This window comes from Psammomys obesus, unplaced genomic scaffold (assembly GCF_907164565.1).
Source record: "Psammomys obesus unplaced genomic scaffold, mPsaObe1.curated_primary_1811, whole genome shotgun sequence".
Taxonomy (NCBI): Eukaryota; Metazoa; Chordata; class Mammalia; order Rodentia; family Muridae; genus Psammomys; species Psammomys obesus.
The window spans coordinates 6,336,921-6,356,897 of NW_026592776.1; the positions used below are offsets into that span (position 1 = coordinate 6,336,921).

Consider the following 19,977-nt stretch of genomic DNA (forward strand, 5'->3'; position numbering starts at 1 on the left):
CTGAGCTATCTCTGCAGCCTGTTTGTTTACTTGTTTGTTTATTGTTTTTGAGACATGGTTTCTCTGTGTACCCTTTGCTGTCCTGATACTCACTTTGTAGACCAAGCTGGCCTTGAACTCACAGAAATCTGCCTGCCAATGGATCTCATTAGGATTTACCAGTAGCTCTTTAAGACCTGCATTTCGCTTCAACTTTTCACTGCCATAGACAATACTCCCCACAGTCCATGAACCAGGTGAACATTCTGACAAGGGGGACTTGAAGGTCAGAGATGTACGCCTGCCAAGTGGTCAGTCCTTGAGCAGCCCCCTTATTTAATCTAGACACCCCAATAATCTGACAGTGATGAGGAAAGGACAGTGGAACCCCTCTATCTCCAACCCCCGCCCCCAGCCCAGGCTCTCTTGAAGGGATTTCTGTTTCTGAGCATTTGAGAGGCTATCAGTAGAAAAGCTTACCTGTGTTCCATCACTTTGTTTCTTGGAACTTCTTTCCAGAACTGAGTCAATTCTGCTGGCCCAGTGCCAGTTGACTGCTCCATTTCTGCAGCCATTATCAGAAACCGGTCTTGGGCAGAGACTGTTAAGCCTGCATTCCAAAGGTATAATTTAACATATGAATATGAACCATCAGAGGGGACCGGATATGTGGCTTAAGGCATTATTATTTTAAAACATTTTATTTAAAACAATTTTAAAATTTAAATATATTTTAATCATATTTTTCCCCTCCCCCAAGTCCTTCCAGTTCCTCTCCCCTTGACTACCACCCAACAGGAAGTTTTTCTCGATAAACAAGTAAAAACTAAACACAACAACAACTCCTCCAAGCAAAGGAAAAAAAAAAAAACACCCAGAAAACAACCCCACAGCAAAATGTAACCAATAAAGGCACTCAAAGAATGTTGTTGTGTCCATTATATGTTGGTCAACTACTTCTGAACATGAGAGAAAAAAAAATAAGGAAAGCCAACTCACCGCCATGTGGAGAAACAATTATATCAACTGACGCGCCGGGATCACAGCTGCTGTTGCTTGGTTTGACTCTGTATTTTTCTGGAGCAGTAGTTCTCACCTGGTTAAGAAATATCATTACCACATAACCACATGCTATTTTGGAGGCAAGGCTTAAGAATGACTTAGAGCAGCTAACAATGAAGTCTATGCAACCCCCTCGGTTGTTATATGTAGAACGTTATTTGTCTTTACCAATAAAATAAAAGCACCGTGAATTATTTAAAGACCTACTTTTAAGTCTTACTGTCATTTGGCCTTCCTTTTCCTTCCTTTTTGAGACAGAGTCTTACTTTGCAGCCATTGCCATCCTGAAGTTGGCTAGGTAGGTCAGGCTGGCCTTAAGCTCACAGACATCTACCTGCCTCTGCCTCTCATGAGCTGGGGTTGAAGGTTTGCACTACCACGGTTGGCCCTATCTTTTCTGTTGTTGTATGTATGTGAGCATACATGTGCCATGTATACATGTATACATGATAACCTTCATTAGATGAAGCAGTTCATTTACCACAACATTGAAGGATAAAACAATCAAATTGAGGGTGCCTTTTCCCTCACATGTGGTATAACCTGGAGTGTAGTCTCTAGTCAATACTAATATGTCACCAGATATAAAGTGTGGAGACTATGTTCACAATGTGCCATACTAGAAGGGAGTACAACCTGGCTTGAAGTACGAGAGATAAAAACACTACATGAGCTGAATATTTTTCACACAGCTGTTCATTGTTTCACTGCTACTCTTTCCATTAGGATATGGCCCCAAATCACTTGCCATTATCACACTTCCATAATTTATTATGACTTAAATTTGTTTTTTACCTTAAAGGCCACTATATTTTTTGTGACATTTGTTAACACTATTAGAGTTTTCTTCTCTCCAGATTCAATGCTTCCAAAATATAATTCTTCTGCTGGGCTAGGTGGAAAAACAAAGAAGACATTTGTAGTACTCAGACTATACATCATTGTAATCATTAGTCTAAAAGAATGTTTGACTATTAGTTTATGCTCATTTGTATGAAGAGACTTCTTTATAAAAAATGGTGCCATTAAAAGGTACCTAAGTCAGCTCATGAAACTGAAAAGCTTCTGTAAAGCAAAGGACACCATCATCAAAACAAAGCGACTGCCTACAGATTGGGAAAGAATCTTCACCAACCCTTTATCTGACAGAAGGCTAATATCCAGTATATATAAAGAACTAAAGAAGCTGAAAAGCAACAAACTAAGTAATCCAATTAAAAAATGGGGAACAGAGCTAAACAGAGAATTCTATGTAGAGGAATATCGAATGGCAGAGAAACACTTAAAGAAATGTTCAACGTCATTAGCCATTAGGGAAATGCAAATCAAAACGTCCCTGAGATTTCATCTTACACCCATCAGAATGGCCAAGATGAAAAACTCAAGTGACAACACATGCTGGAGAGGTTGTGGAGAAAGGGGAACCCTCCTCCATTGCTGGTGGGAATGTAAACTGGTACAACCACTTTGGAAGTCAATCTGGCGCTTTCTCAGACAATTAGGAATAGTGCTTCCTCAAGACCCAGCTATACCACTGCTAGGTATATACCCAAAATTTGCTCAAGTACACAAAAGGGACATTTGCTCAACCATGTTTGTAGGAGCTGTATTTGTAATAGCCAGAACCTGGAAACAACCCAGATGTCCATTATCGGAGGAATGGATACAGAAATTGTGGTATTTTTACACAATGGAATACTACTCAGCAATCAAAAATGAGGAAATCATCAAATTTCAGGCAAATGGTGGGATCTAGAAAAGATCATTCTGAGTGAAGTATCCCAGAAGGAAAAAGACAAACATGGTATATACTCGCTTATATAGACCTACAAGATATAATAAACATAATGAAGTCTATACACCTAAAGGAGATAAACAAGAAAGCAGACACGAGGTAAGATGATCAATCCTCACTTAGAAAGACAAATGAGATGTGCACTGGACATATGACAGGAGTCTACCGCAGAAGGCATCTGAAAGATCCTACCAAGCAGCGTTTCAAAACAGATACTAAGACTCATAACCAAACCTTCGGCAGAAGGGGAGTTAGTATGACAGGAAAAGGATAGGAGCCCCACAAGGACCAAATATATTTGGGCACAGGGTTTTTTTCTGAAACTGTTTCTCCAACCAAGGACCATGTATGGATATAACCTAGAACCTTTACTCGGATGAAGCTCGTGGTAGCTCAATAACCAATTGGTTTCCCATAGTAGGGGAAACAGGGACTATCTCTGACAGGAACTCAATGGCAGGCTCTTTGACTCCCCACCCCCCAAGGGAGGAGCAGTTCTGCTAGGCCACAGAGGAGGACTTCGCAGCCAGCCCTGAAGATACCTGATAAAAACAGGGCCAGACGAAATGGGAGGAGGTCCTCCCCAGTCCGTGGACTTGGAATGGGGCAGGGAGAAGCTGAGGGAGGGAGGGTGGGATTGGGAGGGAATGGGGGAGTGGGATGCAGCTGGGATGCAGAGTTGATAAAATGTAAATAATAATAACAAACAATAAAAAAGAAAATATATGAAACTTAAAAAAAAAAAAGGTACCTAAGACAATTTTGCATTTTAAATACAGTGATGTTCCACATGCTGAGAAGCCCTATTCTTTCCCCTAAGGTCAGAAGGAAAACAGGAAAGGAACAGAAGAGAGAATTATGAAGAAGCTAAATTAATCCTATAATCAACACAATCTAAGGTGGATCTGTTTAAACTCCTTGGAAGGTTATGGATTATAATCAAAACACAGAAGGCATTGCTGCTTCAGTGTTCCCTAATTACAAACAGATTAGACATGAACAACATCTCTACGCCAACGAGGAAGAACATAAACTCACAGACAGATTATTAGGGATACATCTAAGTAGCAGAATAATTTCTTACTATAAAATGGCTTTTCTGAGAATAGAAGACAAAAACAGAGAAAAAAATAGAGGAGGAAAGAAACTTAGTTTAAACTGGTAAAACTAGTAAGCCTCAATCACCCAAGTTTGCTATTATTGGCTAATGGGATATCTACAACCTAAAATGAGAAGACTCAACTCTTCAGAAAAATTGTGTAGTTTAATATCATTACCCAAACTGCATCAGGTCCCTCAAAATGATGGGAAGTACATCTGAGATAGCGTTTTTGCTTTAAATTGAAAAGTGACAAACCTAAGAGATTTTTTTACACAACCCTAAGCTATGTTATATATATATATAATCCAACTCCAACAGGAAGGTTTTGAGACTCTTTGTGTAGCCCAGGCTAGCCTCGAAGTGTGAGCCTCTTGCTTCTTAACACTGCTGGAACTGAAGGCATGCATTGATAATCCCAGCTGGAGATGTTTCTATCTGCTATATTTCATAAGAAATGTCTTTCACATCAAGGATACTTATTAATCTAGAGAAGACTTGTGTTTAAAAAAAAAACTTGCCCACCTTTGGGCAAAATGGTAAAAGCATATGTTTGCTCAATTTTTTTTTGGAACTCAAAGAACAGGAACCATGCCAAATAAAAATAAAAATAAAAATAAAAAGCAACGTTATAGATGTCTGAGTATCAGTGAACAGTATAAAGATCACAGGCAGCTTAGGAAGAGGATATTGGTGGGGCCATTTTGCATGTCAGTGGAATTTGTCCTATTCTGGCCTGCCTTTCCAGCTTCTCTCACTATTAAGCCTCAAGAGTTGCAGGCTTAATAGGCTTAATAGGCTTAATGCTTTGAATAGGCCTTCTGAGAAGCATGGAACGTTTTCTTCCAAATTTGTATAAGAAAAAGTGCAAACATACAAACTCTAAAGGTGGAAAATGGCAAAGAAAAACCATAGAGAGACAATATTATGTTGTACGTCTCTCCCTTACATATGTACACAGACAATGGCAATAAATCCAACTCCAACAGGAAATCAACACACATGTAAATAAAACAGTTTAGTCAATTAGAGAATTTCAGATTATATTTTTTAGAAGTCTGGATTTATTGCTGGTGTATGATATACTCTAAACATAGTTACACATAAAAGTTTTAAGGAGAGGGACAAAAAGACCATATTTGGTCATCACTAACTAGTTAGTGTTGGCATAGCAACATTGAACATAATAATACAGAAAACAGCTCTGGTTTTCTTTTTTGCTGTGTTATGGATCAAAATCGGGGCTTTATACAATGCAGGCAAGCATTCCACCTATGAGCTGTACACCCAGCTCCCAATTCGGACTCTTTGGGATTAATAACCTGGAACAGAGACAAACATGTCTAAAAAACTAGGATTTAGTTAAAACCTTTTTTTTTTTTAGAGCACACTGGTCTTTCAGAAGGTCAAATCAACAAACACGCCCCCCATTTTTACAAGGATCCATAATACAAGCAAATGCATCATTGAGATTTATTAATAAACTAATATTCAGTATTACTATCTGAAGTGTGATAAGGGCTCTGAAAGAAATAATTTAAAAGGTAGTTAGAAACAGTCACTAAATCTGGGAAACAAAGCAAATTGTACTCTCAACAAACTGTACTCTCTACTCTCAACAGTTTAAACAACAGGGTAGAAGTTTTCTTAATCTTCTTAATCTTATAGCCCCTCCCATCTACAACCAATTATGATAAAGATATGTTTCAACAATGCAGTGAATCAAATCTTCATTACCTGATGTGTAGTAAGGGCCCTTTAAAAACACTCAATGGCTTTTTAATAGTTTTCATCTTTGAATCAACTTTTTCATTTTCATCTGTTTTAGAAGCATACTCAGTTGGGTTATTCTAGAGATCAAAAAACAAAAACAGATACAAAGGACAAAATATGAAGATGTTTTTGTTCTAGTGGGAGAGGTTGTTAGGAGAACAAATAAACATTTGGATTCAATGCAAATTATAGTTCTTAAAATGTTTACCATGTCTGAATGGCATATATAACATATATTGACAATGACCACAAAAAAATTATGATTCTCTTATAAACAGGACATTCTTGACAATATTTGTTCTAAATTATAATGTACTTATCAAGCAAGTCATTGCTAAGTTTTGTAAAGAGCAACAATTACCAATCCGTTCAAAATTCGATAAAGAGAAACTAGATCCAGGTGAAATTTCAAATTAATCACATTTATTTTTATCTTTGATAAATAAATAAAAACATATTTTTGACATTCCTTTCAGATGTACTTTGCCAAATTTTGCAAAGAACATGGACTCAGCTCTTTTTATAGATATATAAAAAAATGTAGGCTCCAATCCAATTTATCTCATCCCTCCTCCTTCATTTTTCTTTTTTAAAATCTCTATCTATTTAAATTTATTCACTTTGTATCCCCGCTGTAGCCCCCTCCCTCCTCCTAGTCCCATCCACCGTCCCTCTTTCCCTACTATGCCCTTTCCCTAGTCCCCTTCTATCTGACCCTAGCCTATCAGGTCACATGAAGGCTGGCTGCATCATCTTCCTCTGTGGTCTGGCAAAGCTGCACCTACCAAGGGGAGGTGATCAAAGAACCAGACACTTAGTTCACATCAGAGACAGCCACTGATCCCCTTACTGGGGCACCAACTTGGGAAACCAAGTAGCCTATGGGCTTCCCCTAAGCAGGGTGTCTAGGTCCTCTTCATGCATGGTCCTTGGTAGGTGTATCAGTCTCTGCAGGTACCCCTGGGCCAAGTTTTTTGGCTCTGTTGTTATCCTTGTGGAGTTCCTGTCCCTTCCAGGTCCACGTGGATCATTTTTTCAAGAAAGATATAGAAGCAAGGTAACTGGATTATCTCAAGAACACAGGAAGCTTGTGGCAGAGCTGGGGAGACACCACAGCACTTTTCCCCTGGTGCTGGGGATTGAACCTAGAGCATCATGTATGCTGGGCAAATGCTGTACCACAGAGCTATGTGCCAAGGTTTAGATGGAAGTTTTTTATTCCATTTTACTTTATTCTGGAAATTACCTTTTCAGACAGAGGTGGTTGTTCTTCATTAGAAACCGTTTCCAAGGTTTCCTTACCATCACCTTCTATATCTTCTTTACTTGAAGTTTCATCCTCACTGGCAATTGGCCCATTTTCACATAGTGGTGTCTGGAAGTCATCATCTACCAGTGGTGGGTAGCTATACTTGAAAGGATCCTAAAGGAGAGAACTTTCATTATAGCCTGCCACTAATGTGGAGAGAAATATCTCTTTTGGTATAGTGAAAATTGATTACTTTGGCCAAGAAAATAAGCTTAATTTAAAGAAATAATGGGATTCATTTCAAACTAGAAAGGGAAAGAATAGTAAATATAGATAATTTTAAGTTATATAAGAAAAATCAATTTAGATCTTTAGCTTTCTCCACACCAAAAAGAAATTCAGATGGCTAAAAGCATTTAATGTAGTATGTATATATTCTTTGTTTTTTAAACCAAGAAAGTGTGTATTAAAACAGAAGAGGAATAAAACACATACACAAAAAAATCTAAGTAGGACAGACTCTTCTACACATAGCACAAAACATAGGTTATACAATAATATTGATAACTGGTTCTCAATACTCAATGATATAGAGTTTCCCTGGCATGATTGAGAACTTGGGTTCAATACTTATCACTACAAAATAAAACAAACACCCAGTCAATTAACCAACTAATAAAAAATAAAACCAAAACAAAGTATAATTAATAGGAAGAGAGCTAAAGACGGCTCAGTGGGTAAAAAGGCTGCTGGTCAAGCCTGAAGGCTTGAATTTAGAATCCATGTGAAAATCCACGTGGGTTAATACTTGCCTATAGTTCTAGTACTGGGAGGCATAGAAAGGAGGACCCGGGGGAGGGTGCGGCTCAATAACCAGTCAGTTTATCTGATCAGTGAGTTCAGGTACAGTGAGAGACCCTATCTCAAAAATATATGGTGAAGGGCAATAGAGGAAGACATCTAATGTTGTCCCCTACCCTCAATATGTGCATACATGCAAATACAAACATAAACACACACTTATACACCACACAGAATCAAGCAGAATAAACATACGGACTGGTGGGGTGCTAACTGCTCCATCAGAGACCAGAATTCTTCAGATCCCAGCACCCACATCAGGTAGCTCACAGAAAATTGCACTTGTGTTTCCTTTGGCTTCCATGGGTTCCTGCACATATATGTGCACATGTGCATACACACACACAAAGACACACATAAATAAAAGATAAAATCTTTCAAAAAAGGAAATACATGCAAACAAAACACACAGAGAAATGAGCATTATGGTTATATGCCTATCATCTGAGTACTTTAGAGGCTGAGGATATGGAAGTTTGAGGCAAGCCTGGGCTACAAGAGACCCTCAAAAATAAAACAAAACAGGAAAACTCCAACGATGGTTTTGCTTTAATTAAAAGCTACATTCTGTATCTGAAAAGAACAATATTCAGTTTTTCTAGGTTAACATGGAAACTCTAAAGCTTCAGAATTAGAAAGGTGCAGACTTCAAATTAGATTTACTGGCTCAACTCTCTTCTAATTAATGAAAACAAACAGAAGAACACTGAAAATTTAATCCTGCTAGTCCTTGGTTTTCTTTAAATACAATATTATCAAGCATGCAAAATATGCTTAAATTATTTACATAGGTTTCACACGTTAGGAAAACGCACTTTCACATTCATTTTTACAGCTATAAAAATACTAAAAACATATTTGAAATGGGAATCACCATGTAAAGTTCAGGCTAGCTCAGAACTTTCAATCCTCCCTAGCTTCTGCATTAGCTCCTGCATCCAGGATCCTGCCCTGACTTTCCTTAATAATGAACAGGAGTATGGAAGTGTAAGCCAAATGAACACTTTATGGCCAACTAGCTTTTTGGCCATGGTGCTTCATAGAAGCGATAAAAATCCTAACTAAGATAGAGGCTTCTACAGTCCCAGTGGGATAGGGACAGTAACTTAGCCACAAAACTTTCAACCTACAATCTGTCCTGCCTTCAAGATGTGCTGGGACAATGATGGTGCTGAATACAAGTAGCTAACCAATGACTGGTCCAACATAAGACCAATGCCTGACACTGCCTGGATGGCCAGGAACCACAAGCTGGATAGCCGAGGGACCCAAAGACAACTGGCCAAAACACTTGACTTCTCATTATATTCTGCTATACTCATATATCAGTTCCTAGGGCAGTTGTCAGAAGAGAGGCTGCCTCCAGAAGCTGATGGGAGCAGATGCAGAGACCCACAGTCAAACATTAAGTGGAGAGGAGGACAGAGTGCCCAGGCTAGAGATCTCTAACGGGTTCCTCTCAGGGTTCTGGGAACCCTGCGAAATAGGGGAGGAGGAATTGTGGGAGCCAGAAGGGTCAAGAACACCAGGAGAGCATGTCCCACATAATCAACTAAGCAGGACTCATAGGGGCACTCAGAGACTCAAGCAGCAATCACAGGTCCTGTATGAATCTGTGCTATGTCCTTTGTATCTGCACTATGTTATCTTGGTGTTTGGGAGGGACTCCTAATGGTGGGAGTGGAGCTGTCTCTGACTTTTGCCTCCTCTTGAGACCCTTTTCCTCCTACTGGGTTGCCTCACCCAGCCTTGATGTGATGGCCTTATTGTATCGTGTGCCCTCTTTGATGTCCCTGGGAGCCCTGCTCATTTCTGGGGGGAAAGTTGGGGGACAAGGAGAAGACCTAGGTGAGAGGGGAAGGAGGGGAATTTGTGGTCAGATATACTGTATGAGAGAATAAACAAAAATTTTAAAAAATGCCCTTTTCCTTTTGAGTAGATAGTATAGAATGTTATTATTCAGTGTTATTTCATAACAAGTTTCAGGACTGTACTTACTGTCCCACCCATGTGGGGAGGCAGGTATTCCACACTGACATACTCCTGGATTTCATTCTTACTTGTAAACTTCAACAAACTTACTGCTTCTGGACCAAGCCAGCTTTTCACAATTTTGAAAGCAGCTGAAGAAAAACAATCAAGTCAGTGCACTTTCACTTGCTCTGTCAAGCACTTTACTGTATATGCTAACCTGCATCTTCTGAAATCAGTTTGAACTCCGAGCTCTTGTGCTTCTCTTCTGAGGCAGGACACTTACCATTCATTAATTCTAGGAGGTCTTATGGTATGCATGACCGTCATGTGTTTCAAATGTTCCATGGAGATTCAGGAAGACTAATTTACCTTCACTGAGAAGCTTTTTAGGTTTTGACCTCTGAGCACATCTATCAGTGGCCTCAATAACTGTGACTTTTAGACAATGAGGCAAACTGCTCTGCGACTCAGGAAGGAATTTCATGATGTGAAGAATCTTTTACTTTGTGGTTCTTCTGATAAACTTTCAGTCTCAAAAATGCTTCTCAAAGGAAAAGGCAGAAACAGGAGGAAGGGATCCTGCTCGTTATGGGTGTGAGACAGAACCAACTTCCTTCCTGACTCAAAACTACTTTTTTCCCAGGCTGCATGGTTTATATAACCATGAGGAAGCCTCTACAAGAATAAAGTACTATCAAACATAGCTTTTTCACTGTAACAATTTTGTCCTGTGTCGTTTTGCTTGTTTTATGCTTAATTAAAAAAATATTTCTAATAGGACATTTTAAACCCATTTTGGAAAAAAAAAAAAACCCTAAAAGCAGAATGCTGCAGTAAATTTGCAAGTGTTAGTAGGGAAATAAGGGGAAATCAGAACAATAAAAACATTAAAGTGTGATTTAGAAAGTCATGGTTTTTATTCTGACTCACTATGATTTAAGCTTTTGTTCAAATACTATTTAAACTTTCCTTTTCAATTAAAAACAGCCTGTGACTTGACAGGAATGAAGTCATGCTATTGGAATTAAATGAAGTGTTAAGTCTGATTTTGTTCGTGCCAGCTTTATTAAAATAATTCACAAATATTTCTAGCTGTGGGTTATCATAAATGCCCTTTGTCAGTTCAAAAAAGCTCTGCTGTGTGCAGTTAAAAATTACCCTTACCAAAAGGGAGGTCTGGCCTTTGGCCCCAGCTTCTGAGAGGTAGTCTTGGTGTTTGGTAAGATTGTCTTTTTTAGCCTGGGAGCTTTAGATTAGTGGGAGCAACATGACCTCAGATTTAGGGTGGGAGATGGCTATGAAAGAAAAACCAACATGTGATTTAAGGTAGGGGCAGTAGGCTGTAAAGTTTTAGTGAATTTCCTTAGTTGTCAATGCTCCCTATGTGCTACTGATATCAACGCTGACCAATCAATCTGTTTCACATTTGGAACTTGTCTGTGAATGTTTTCCTTGCAATAAATTACAATGGTGAACATCAGTTGCTGTCAATTAGTTCTAGCAGTTCTACTGAGTGAGCAAATTTTGAAAGTTATTTGGGGGGAACTCCTTGAATTTACTGAAGGTAGTCTTGTATGGACTGCTAGGATCCCTTTACAATCTAGTTGTTCCAACAGCATTTTCTGTTCCTACTTTGTAAAAAAATTTATCATTTTTGTCACTTTAAAAATACTTAATTTTTGTTTTGTGTGTTTTTCTTTTCTGTCAACTCAGATGATTCTGTAGTTTGGTTTCCTCCTTTTATTAATATACTATATATCACACTCATTTTCTTACTTTGAACCAAGTTTGCATCATTACGACAAATCCTACTTTGTCATGGTTTACAATGCTTTGTATGTGTGTGTGTGTGTGTGTGTACATGTGTATGCATATATGTGGAAGCCAGAATACAACCTTAGGTGTCACAATCCAAGAGATATCCACCTTGTTTTTTTGAGGCAGGGTCTCACAGGCCTGAGCTCATTGATTAGATTAGAATGGCAGGCCAGAGAATTCCAGAGTTCTGCCTAATCCTAGCCTCATCCCTTACCTCTCAGTGCTGAGGTTATAAACTCATGCTACTACCATGATTGATTTCTTTATACAGATTCTTGGGGATTAAACTCAGTTCTCAATTACTTTGTCAACTGAGGCATCTCTGCCACCCACAATGCTTTTTATATTTCTTTAGTTACAGTTTGTTAGTTTTTTCCTTCTGTAGTGATAGATGTAGATGTAGATAGATGTAGAACTCAGGGTTCCACACAGAGTAGGCAAATGCTCTATCACTGAGCCATAGGCCCAGCTGCAGTATGTTCTGATCACTGATGCATCTGCAGTTAGAAGAGGTTGCCATCTGTAGTTTTCTTTTTATCTGATGTTTCGTAGCAGGCCTGTATTTACTCATAAATGAGTTACAAGCACTCCTTTATGGCCTATTGTTCGAACTGTTTACAAAGGATCAGGGTAAATTCTTCTTTAGCTATTTCATAGAATTTTATAGAAAAGTTACGAGGCCTTAATTTTTATTTGTGGTTTTTGTTTTGTTTTGTTGAGTCAGATTCAGTAGTCTAGGTCTTTCTGATAAGTTACCAATTTCATCTAGTTTTTTAATTTCGTTGCTATAACTTTTTTATTTCCATAAAGTCAGTAGTGACCTCTGTTTTTTGACCTGTTTTAATAATGTAAGCATTTATCTTGTTTATTCTTCCCCAGTATTAAAAGGCTTGTCAGCCAAGAACTTTTCAAAGAACCTAATTTCAGTTTATAGAGTTTCCCTATTGTTTGCTGTGTATGCATAAACACCAATGAAAACAGAATGTGAAAAACAGCATTGCTTTTAAAATCACTAGGTAAATTTTCAACAGCCATTTCAAAAGACTCTTAGCAAAATTATGACTATCAAAAGGGCTATGTGACTTCAGTGATTTGGAGTTCCTTTCAGATTTCTCCCACTTTGTTCCTCAACACATGAACTAAGAGAAAACTTAGCCAATGAATGTTTTATAATTCACTGTTTGTGAGAAAGAGAATGAGGCTTCTTGTAATCGTTTTACCCAAATGGCAGAATATTTTTAGGCTGATTTTACAAAAGAGTAGTGGAAAAACTTCCAGTTTCTAAGGACGGAATGTCAGTCCTATTTGTTTAAAAAACAATCTTTGAGTATTCTGGCTCCAGCCTTTTAACAGTACAGAAGTATAATACAAACATTTTTCTAAACAGCTGTAGAAACATGGCTGAACTGGCCAAGTAAGACAAATGAAAGTAATAAAACTTTAGGAAAACACAAATAATATACTCACCATTCATTATCCAGGGCATATCAAAGATCACTATTTTTGCTGGAAGATGAAAAAAAATGACTTAATGTGACTCAGTACCTCTATAATACTTTATTGGTTTTATCTGACCTGGAAAAAAACTATCTTGTGTGAAAAAATTGAGCTGGTTGGTTAGGATTTAATTCAGGGAAGTATGCAGTGCTGGAACGAAACCATCATCTCACAATGGGGAGGAGCCCAATAATACACTGTCATTGTCCTTTGGCAAACAACTCATCCCTATGTTCATTCACTGATTTAACAAAGGTACACAAGAAAATAGTTACAGGAACATGGGTATAACATGCTGGATCAGTGCTGAAAGCAACTGCGTTTTAAAAACAATATTTACATGCTTAATTTATATCTTCACTTACATATTTTTTGAGATTACACTGTTAAATTAGTCACACAGCTGTCCTTCCCTCTGACTTTTAGAAAGAGAAACTGTACCTTTCCTCAAATGTTTGTTATGAAGTAAGTCAAAAATTCCAAAGTACACTGAACTGTTATTTACACACAAGTAGCCTTATCAACAACTGTGAGAGAAAAAAAAAAAATCAGAAACCACAAAGGGGTTTTGGGATCCCCGATTCTTTCTTCTATTCCTGATGAATCAATATATAATGCCATTCTTCTCTGAAAAGAGAATTCCCTAGAATGTTACACAAAACCAGTACTAAGTAAGTGCACGAAAAAGACATGGTATCAGCAGGAGGCAGCCTGGCACTTAGTAGTCCTCTTTTTCAGCAGGGATAAAATTAAGGTATAACAGTTGTAGTTCATGACAGGTTTTAAAGAACAATTAGTTTAAGATCCCATAAAATCCAGCTAGGTGTGGTGGTGCACACGTGTAATCCCAGAACTCAGGGAAGCAGAGGCAGGCAAATTCTCTTGTGAGTTCCAGGCCAGCCTTGTCTACAAAGTCCAGACAGCCAAGCCTACACAGAGAAACCCTGTCACAAAACAAAAACAAACTAACAAACAAATAAAAAAAAAACAAACAAACAAAAAAAGAAGAACCCATAAAATCCAATGTCTGCAAAACCAAATTATTTTTTAACAGTTTTTTTTTTATTTTTGTATTTTATTTTTTCTTATCAGTTACATTTTATTAACTCTGTATCCCAGCCGTGTCCCCATCCCTCATTCCCTCCCAGTCCCTCCCTCCCTCCCTCATCTCCACCGTGCCCCTTTCCAAGTCCACTGATAGGGGGGACCTCCTCCCCATTCATCTGATCCTGTTTTGTCAGGTATCTTCAGGACTGGCTGCAAAGCTCTCCTCTGTGGCCTAACAGGACTGCTCCTCCCTTGGGGGGTGGGGAGGCTAAAGAGCCAGTCATTGAGTTCCTGTTAGAAATAGTCCTTGTTCCCCTCACTATGGGAAACCAATTGGTGCAAAACCAATTATTTTGGTAGAACACAGACATCTGTAGTTAACTGAAATGAACAATATTACAATTCATTATTATATGAATCATTGAATTCATGAATAGTCCTTTCAAAATGATTCTGGACATATTTGATAAATAACTGTAGTGATATCTGTTTTCTCATTTGCTCACCACAAGCTTAAGTAGTTCAGTCAACAGGTATTTTAGAAAGTTGAATGTATTTTATAAAGTAATAGTTATATTAGTACTATTTCTACATGGATAATCCTTTAGATCATTTAATAAATATTTCAGTTTGTTTTGTCCATAAAAGAAGCAAGTTTATATAAAATAGTAATCAGTAGTGACTACTGATGGGCACTGTTCAGAAAGACTTAATGAATCAGGGTATATGCCAGGTACATAAGGATCAGTGGAACATTCAAGTTTCCCTACCTGGCCACTGCCATTTTCTGTTGCTAAAAACATTCACAAATAGTCTCTGAAGGGATTGTAGTCTAGAGCTACGTGTGGTGCTGATTCTAGACATCCATTATGCTTTTTGTTACCCAAGAGACCCTAAATGTGCTATCTGCCAGAAATGCATGCAGGCAGCTCTGTGAATTTCCATTTTTGATATCATTTTGCCTCTCCTGACTTTTCAATTTTTACCAAATTGGAGTTAAATACATTTGACTGTTTATTTCAGTTGGGCACTTATTTTCCCCATGGGGAATCTATTATATAAATAAAAAAAACAAAAACAAACAAACAAAAAAAAACTGAGCATATAAGGCTTAGAAAGAGTCCATTATTTTAACTCTCCCATCAGTAATGGGAGAGTTAAAATTAAACACAAAACAGGGCTGAGGATGAAAGCTCAATTTTCAGCACCATAAGAAAACAGAACAATATGAAATCCTCTGAATACTAGAGTTAAAAATGGTATGTTCTGGTTCAGTATTTTCTCATTCCCAGTTTTAAAACAGCAATTAGGAACATAGCGTAATTTATTTGCCACACAATGTACTTTTCATGACTGTTTATCTGTTCTTGCATGCAGCAAGTTCCATATAAAACATTATTATAAAATATATTATGTATAATATATTGTATCATATTATATTGCATACAATATGCACTATATTATAATTATATATAATTATATAATAAATATAATTTTAGACAAAAATCATTACAAATGGGCTCATGTTGCAAAAAAATATATAATTGCACACAGCTGTGTGCTAAGTGTTACAGGCTGCTTGGATATCTAGAACTTCGCTTGGAACTTCACTTGTAAAGGAAAACTATTTCAGGAAAGTGTCTATGTGTCTACCAAGATAAGGATTTACATGTCAGGAATACATTTAAAGTGCTATATCAGAAAACAGTGTTTCTGGTATGAGAGTCTACAATATGAAACTACCATTTTTAGACACCATCTACAATTTCAATATGTTATATTTTTTACAAAGGAGTAAGTTACTTACAGAGGTATTTCGGGTAATACACCTTAAAGCAGTTGATAATAAATCGTACAAAGTCCATGTCCTATAAAATAAAGATTAAATCTTTAAAACTTCCCATATCAAACAACTTTAAATTATACATTTCTAATGGTAATAAATTATTAAATACAAGTGACATGACTATTTTTCCTAAAATATAAGCTAATATAAGTATCTATAGCCCTAAGGATTAAGGTCTTAGGTCATTAAGCTAAGAATTGGCCCTTAAATTGAGTTGAAGAAGTCATATACTTATTGGTATTTTAAAACTGATTTGTATTACTTCAAACTAGTTATATACTTCAGGCTATAAAAGCCATGGGGCATGCAATGAATATAAAGGTAATCCCACAGACTATAAAATTCTATTGAACAACTAAATAATTATTAAAAAGGGTATACAGTTTATAACATGACCAACTTAAACAATATATATGAAAACATGTGGTTATATGTATATATATAAAATCGTATAGTATTTACTTTCTAAATCTAATTTTTACCTCATAAGAACTTCAATACATTATGCTATATTAAGCTTTTACATAATTATTTCACTTATCTGACCTGCCAGTTTACTTTCTTTTTAAAGAGGCTTCATATCAGCTTGTTTTAATTTTTTTTTTTTTTTACAATCAAGAGCTCTTCATTCATTCCAATTTTTAGGAGACTGTATTAAGCAGCTGTCTGGTTAGGTCTCCTGCTTCATGCACAACAAGAGAAAATTAGGTCATTAGGGATATTATTCATGTTTCTTTCCCCATATTATTCCAAGCTAGCAGGCTGTATCATTAATCCTACTCAGCCATCTTATAAACACCGCTGGTTTAAAGAGCTAAGCAGACAAGCTGAAATCCAGCACAGCTACTGAAAGGCTGGTAATTCCAGGCAGGAGAGGCTTTCCTAGCAGTGAGTTGCAGTGCCTTTAATTATAGTAAACTGAAAGTAAGCATTCCCAACTGTAACTATTTATTATGGGAGAAGTCCCAGTATATAATAATACCTTTATAAATAATTTTTATATGCACTGGGCATAATTTCAAAAATCTATAGTTAACTAAGAGCCAGAGAAAAAGACTTCAAAAACCTAGCTGTATAAAACTTTGGTTACCTAATTTATTCTGTGACCACTATCAGATATCACTATTCTTTATCTAGTAGTCAGTACTATAATTTATTCAATTGGATTCCCTTGTTCATAAAAGCTCGAGTTATTGCTAAAAATTTCAGGAAATTTGATGTCAGTGGTGTGTATATACAGTGGGTACTATATAACATACCTCCATTAAACAGAACTGTTGATTAATCTCTAAGGGTGATTTTCAAAATGGTATCGATATCATGTAGTGTCCATCTTCTAATGACATATGCAAGATTTTTCTTTCTAGTTCAACTGCTGAGAATGTATGCACGTTCCCTAAAATGTTAATTACTTAAGTCTAGCTATTTGTATAATATGAAACGATTCCAATTTTTTCCTTAGCTAGGAAGTTAAAAGGTTACAGTCAACATGGTAGTCCAACTCTTACTAAAGCACTTATCTTTTCCCTTGTATGCATTTTTATAAACTAACTTTGTGACTCATAAGAGTATTTTCTCATATTATGCCATCTCCCTCTCCTAAAGGTCTCTTAAACTGTTCTTTTAACTTGGTTTTGTTATTTATATCTAAGTCATCATTATTTGGGGCTTCCCAATAACATACTATAGTAAAACAGTTCTTTTCAACTTAAAAAGGATTTCTCCAATATTATTACAAGTTCTTCATAAATAACAACATATATAGTTATCAGTTAGGTAAAACATAATTTGTCATTTTGCCATGTTGGACATTTAGATTTTTTTTTAATCTTCCACTATTTTTTGAGACAGTCTCACTATGCTGTCCAGGCTATAGTTGAAATCCTAGGTTCAAATGATCTTTAGATATCAGCTTCCGGAGGAGCTGTGCTACTGGTTCATATATAATAATGGACTACTATTGCAACTAGTAAGTTAACTATGTTTTCAGACTGGTAAAATCACCTGAGGAAAACTGGTTTCCCAATCTTATTGTATTTATAAAGTAAACAAACAAAAAAAAATCCAAGAAGTATATACAACTGTCAAAGAAAAGCACAGGGAGTGGCAAGGGAGTAAACTCACATGAACATCTCACACCCTCAAAACAAGGTGGAAATGTAAGGTCACAGAGATCATGCATGTGCTTATTCAAATATTTACTCTGTCCCAGGCATGGGGTTGATGCTGGGGGATATTAGCATGCTAAAGAAAGGTCGGGGTTCACCACAATGACTCATACTCTGCCATCCTTCACATCTTACGTCTCCATTTTAAACACCAGATGGGGAACATTGCCAAATACTGAAGCAAATTTAATTCTCTGCAAACCCTATTCCATGTTTGACTTAACACACAATGCAAGGGGGAAATTAATCCTTTTGGATTCTGCTAGCTTCATTTTACAACAGTATTTGGTTGGCAAGAAGACAGGAAAGATGGAAGGAACCAGGACAAACCATGATTTCAGATTAATGCAGAATGCTTACTATGCTATTAAGTCCAGTTTCTGACATGTCAAACATCACTGTGATAGGCTTCCCATTTTCTCGCTTGGAATATCGTTCCAACCAGAATGCTATCAACTTCTTTTTGTCCATTATGGTTTTCTGGTCTTTTATATGATACTTCACCCTGATCCAGACTTTAAGCAAAACAACAGATTAAAAATAAGCATATGATTTATGGTAGTTTCATACACACACACATACACATCAACTTATACTTTCCCTTGACATGTTCCCTCATTTATAATTCATCTTGTTTTAAATAAAAACAGCTCTCCCTTCTTTAAAATGAGAAATAGTTGCACTTGGGACATTTAAATTAAAGAGTAGAAGAAAGACAAACTATTTTTTGCTCCTTTAGAAAATGAACAGATGTCATTTTTAAGTGAGGTGAAAAGAGAATGCAGGTGAACAAACACTATTTTGTAATAACCGAGAAGTGTTCTTTACTATGCTCAAGAGGTAAGCCAATTTTGACAGATCGCTAGAAAACATGTTCCACTCTGAAGAGACATACAAACAGGCAGGAGGGAGGCCTGTGAGAGGCTGTACAGGGGCCTGGGACATGCAAATGCCTCTGGTGGTGGCAGCTAGGACTAAAATGGGATGGGTGGCAAGAAGAGAAACAGAAAAGAAACGGGGGATAGCTAAATGACTCTTAAGTTCTTTCCCTTCCTTTCAAAACCTAGCTTTTGCAGTGTGCCTTAGAGGTTAGACTGGAAGTGGTCAGGGAGGAAGCCTATGTGGTCAAAACCAGGGAAGCAGCTAACAATCAGAGAACAGGGTAGGAAGGAATGAACCAAGGAAGTGGCTGGTGAAGATGAAAAGGGAACCAAAATGAAGTTAAATCACAGGGCAAGCCAACAGATGGGCCAGAGCTGAGCAATACAGAAGGAGCACACAGAGCAATACACCAATGGAGCTATAGATCATGTTGAAGGCAGCTCCCAGCCAAGAGACACCAGCTGCTGGGCAGCTGGGTATGTGCAAGTAGGTTGAGAATTGCATAGGATCTACACTGGGAATTGTGAAATTGCCAAAGCTGATGTGTTTGAGATGATCCCATGAGACAGTATCAGCTGCAAAGTACAAGAAACCAAGAAAAGAACAGACTTTGGGAAATATGTTTCAGGAGCAAACCACAAAAGAAGTTATGAGAAAAGGAAACTGAAAAAGAAGAAACAGAGAGAAGAAAATGATGAGTACTGTCAAAATGCAATGCAATTCACAAGCTAAATGTAAGGCAAGCAAGATGCACACAGGCTCTCCTACAGTCATACAAACCCAGGTTACATGTGCACAAGGGAGGATAAGAAAGTCATCTGATCTTTTCTAGTTCTCACCATTTGCTTGCAAATTTCATGATTTCCTTGTTTTTAATTGCTGAGTAGTATTCCATTGTGTAAATGTACCACAATTTCTGTATCCATT

General features: G+C 37.2%; 1 protein-coding gene across 3 annotated transcripts in view; it reads right to left on the reverse strand.

The window, feature by feature from the left end:
- Mospd2 (motile sperm domain containing 2) overlaps positions 1 to 19,977 on the reverse strand; it is a 41,595-nt gene that overhangs the window by 5,238 nt on the left and 16,380 nt on the right. For all 3 annotated transcript variants that reach the window (XM_055615778.1, XM_055615777.1, XM_055615779.1), the window contains exons 5-13: positions 18,529 to 18,683; positions 15,962 to 16,022; positions 13,078 to 13,116; positions 9,817 to 9,941; positions 6,955 to 7,131; positions 5,673 to 5,785; positions 1,837 to 1,933; positions 979 to 1,075; positions 460 to 589 (exon numbers count right to left, since the gene is read on the reverse strand). In XM_055615778.1, the coding sequence (XP_055471753.1) occupies positions 460 to 589; positions 979 to 1,075; positions 1,837 to 1,933; positions 5,673 to 5,785; positions 6,955 to 7,131; positions 9,817 to 9,941; positions 13,078 to 13,116; positions 15,962 to 16,022; positions 18,529 to 18,683 (994 nt within the window). The remainder of the gene's footprint in view (positions 1 to 459; positions 590 to 978; positions 1,076 to 1,836; positions 1,934 to 5,672; positions 5,786 to 6,954; positions 7,132 to 9,816; positions 9,942 to 13,077; positions 13,117 to 15,961; positions 16,023 to 18,528; positions 18,684 to 19,977) is intronic.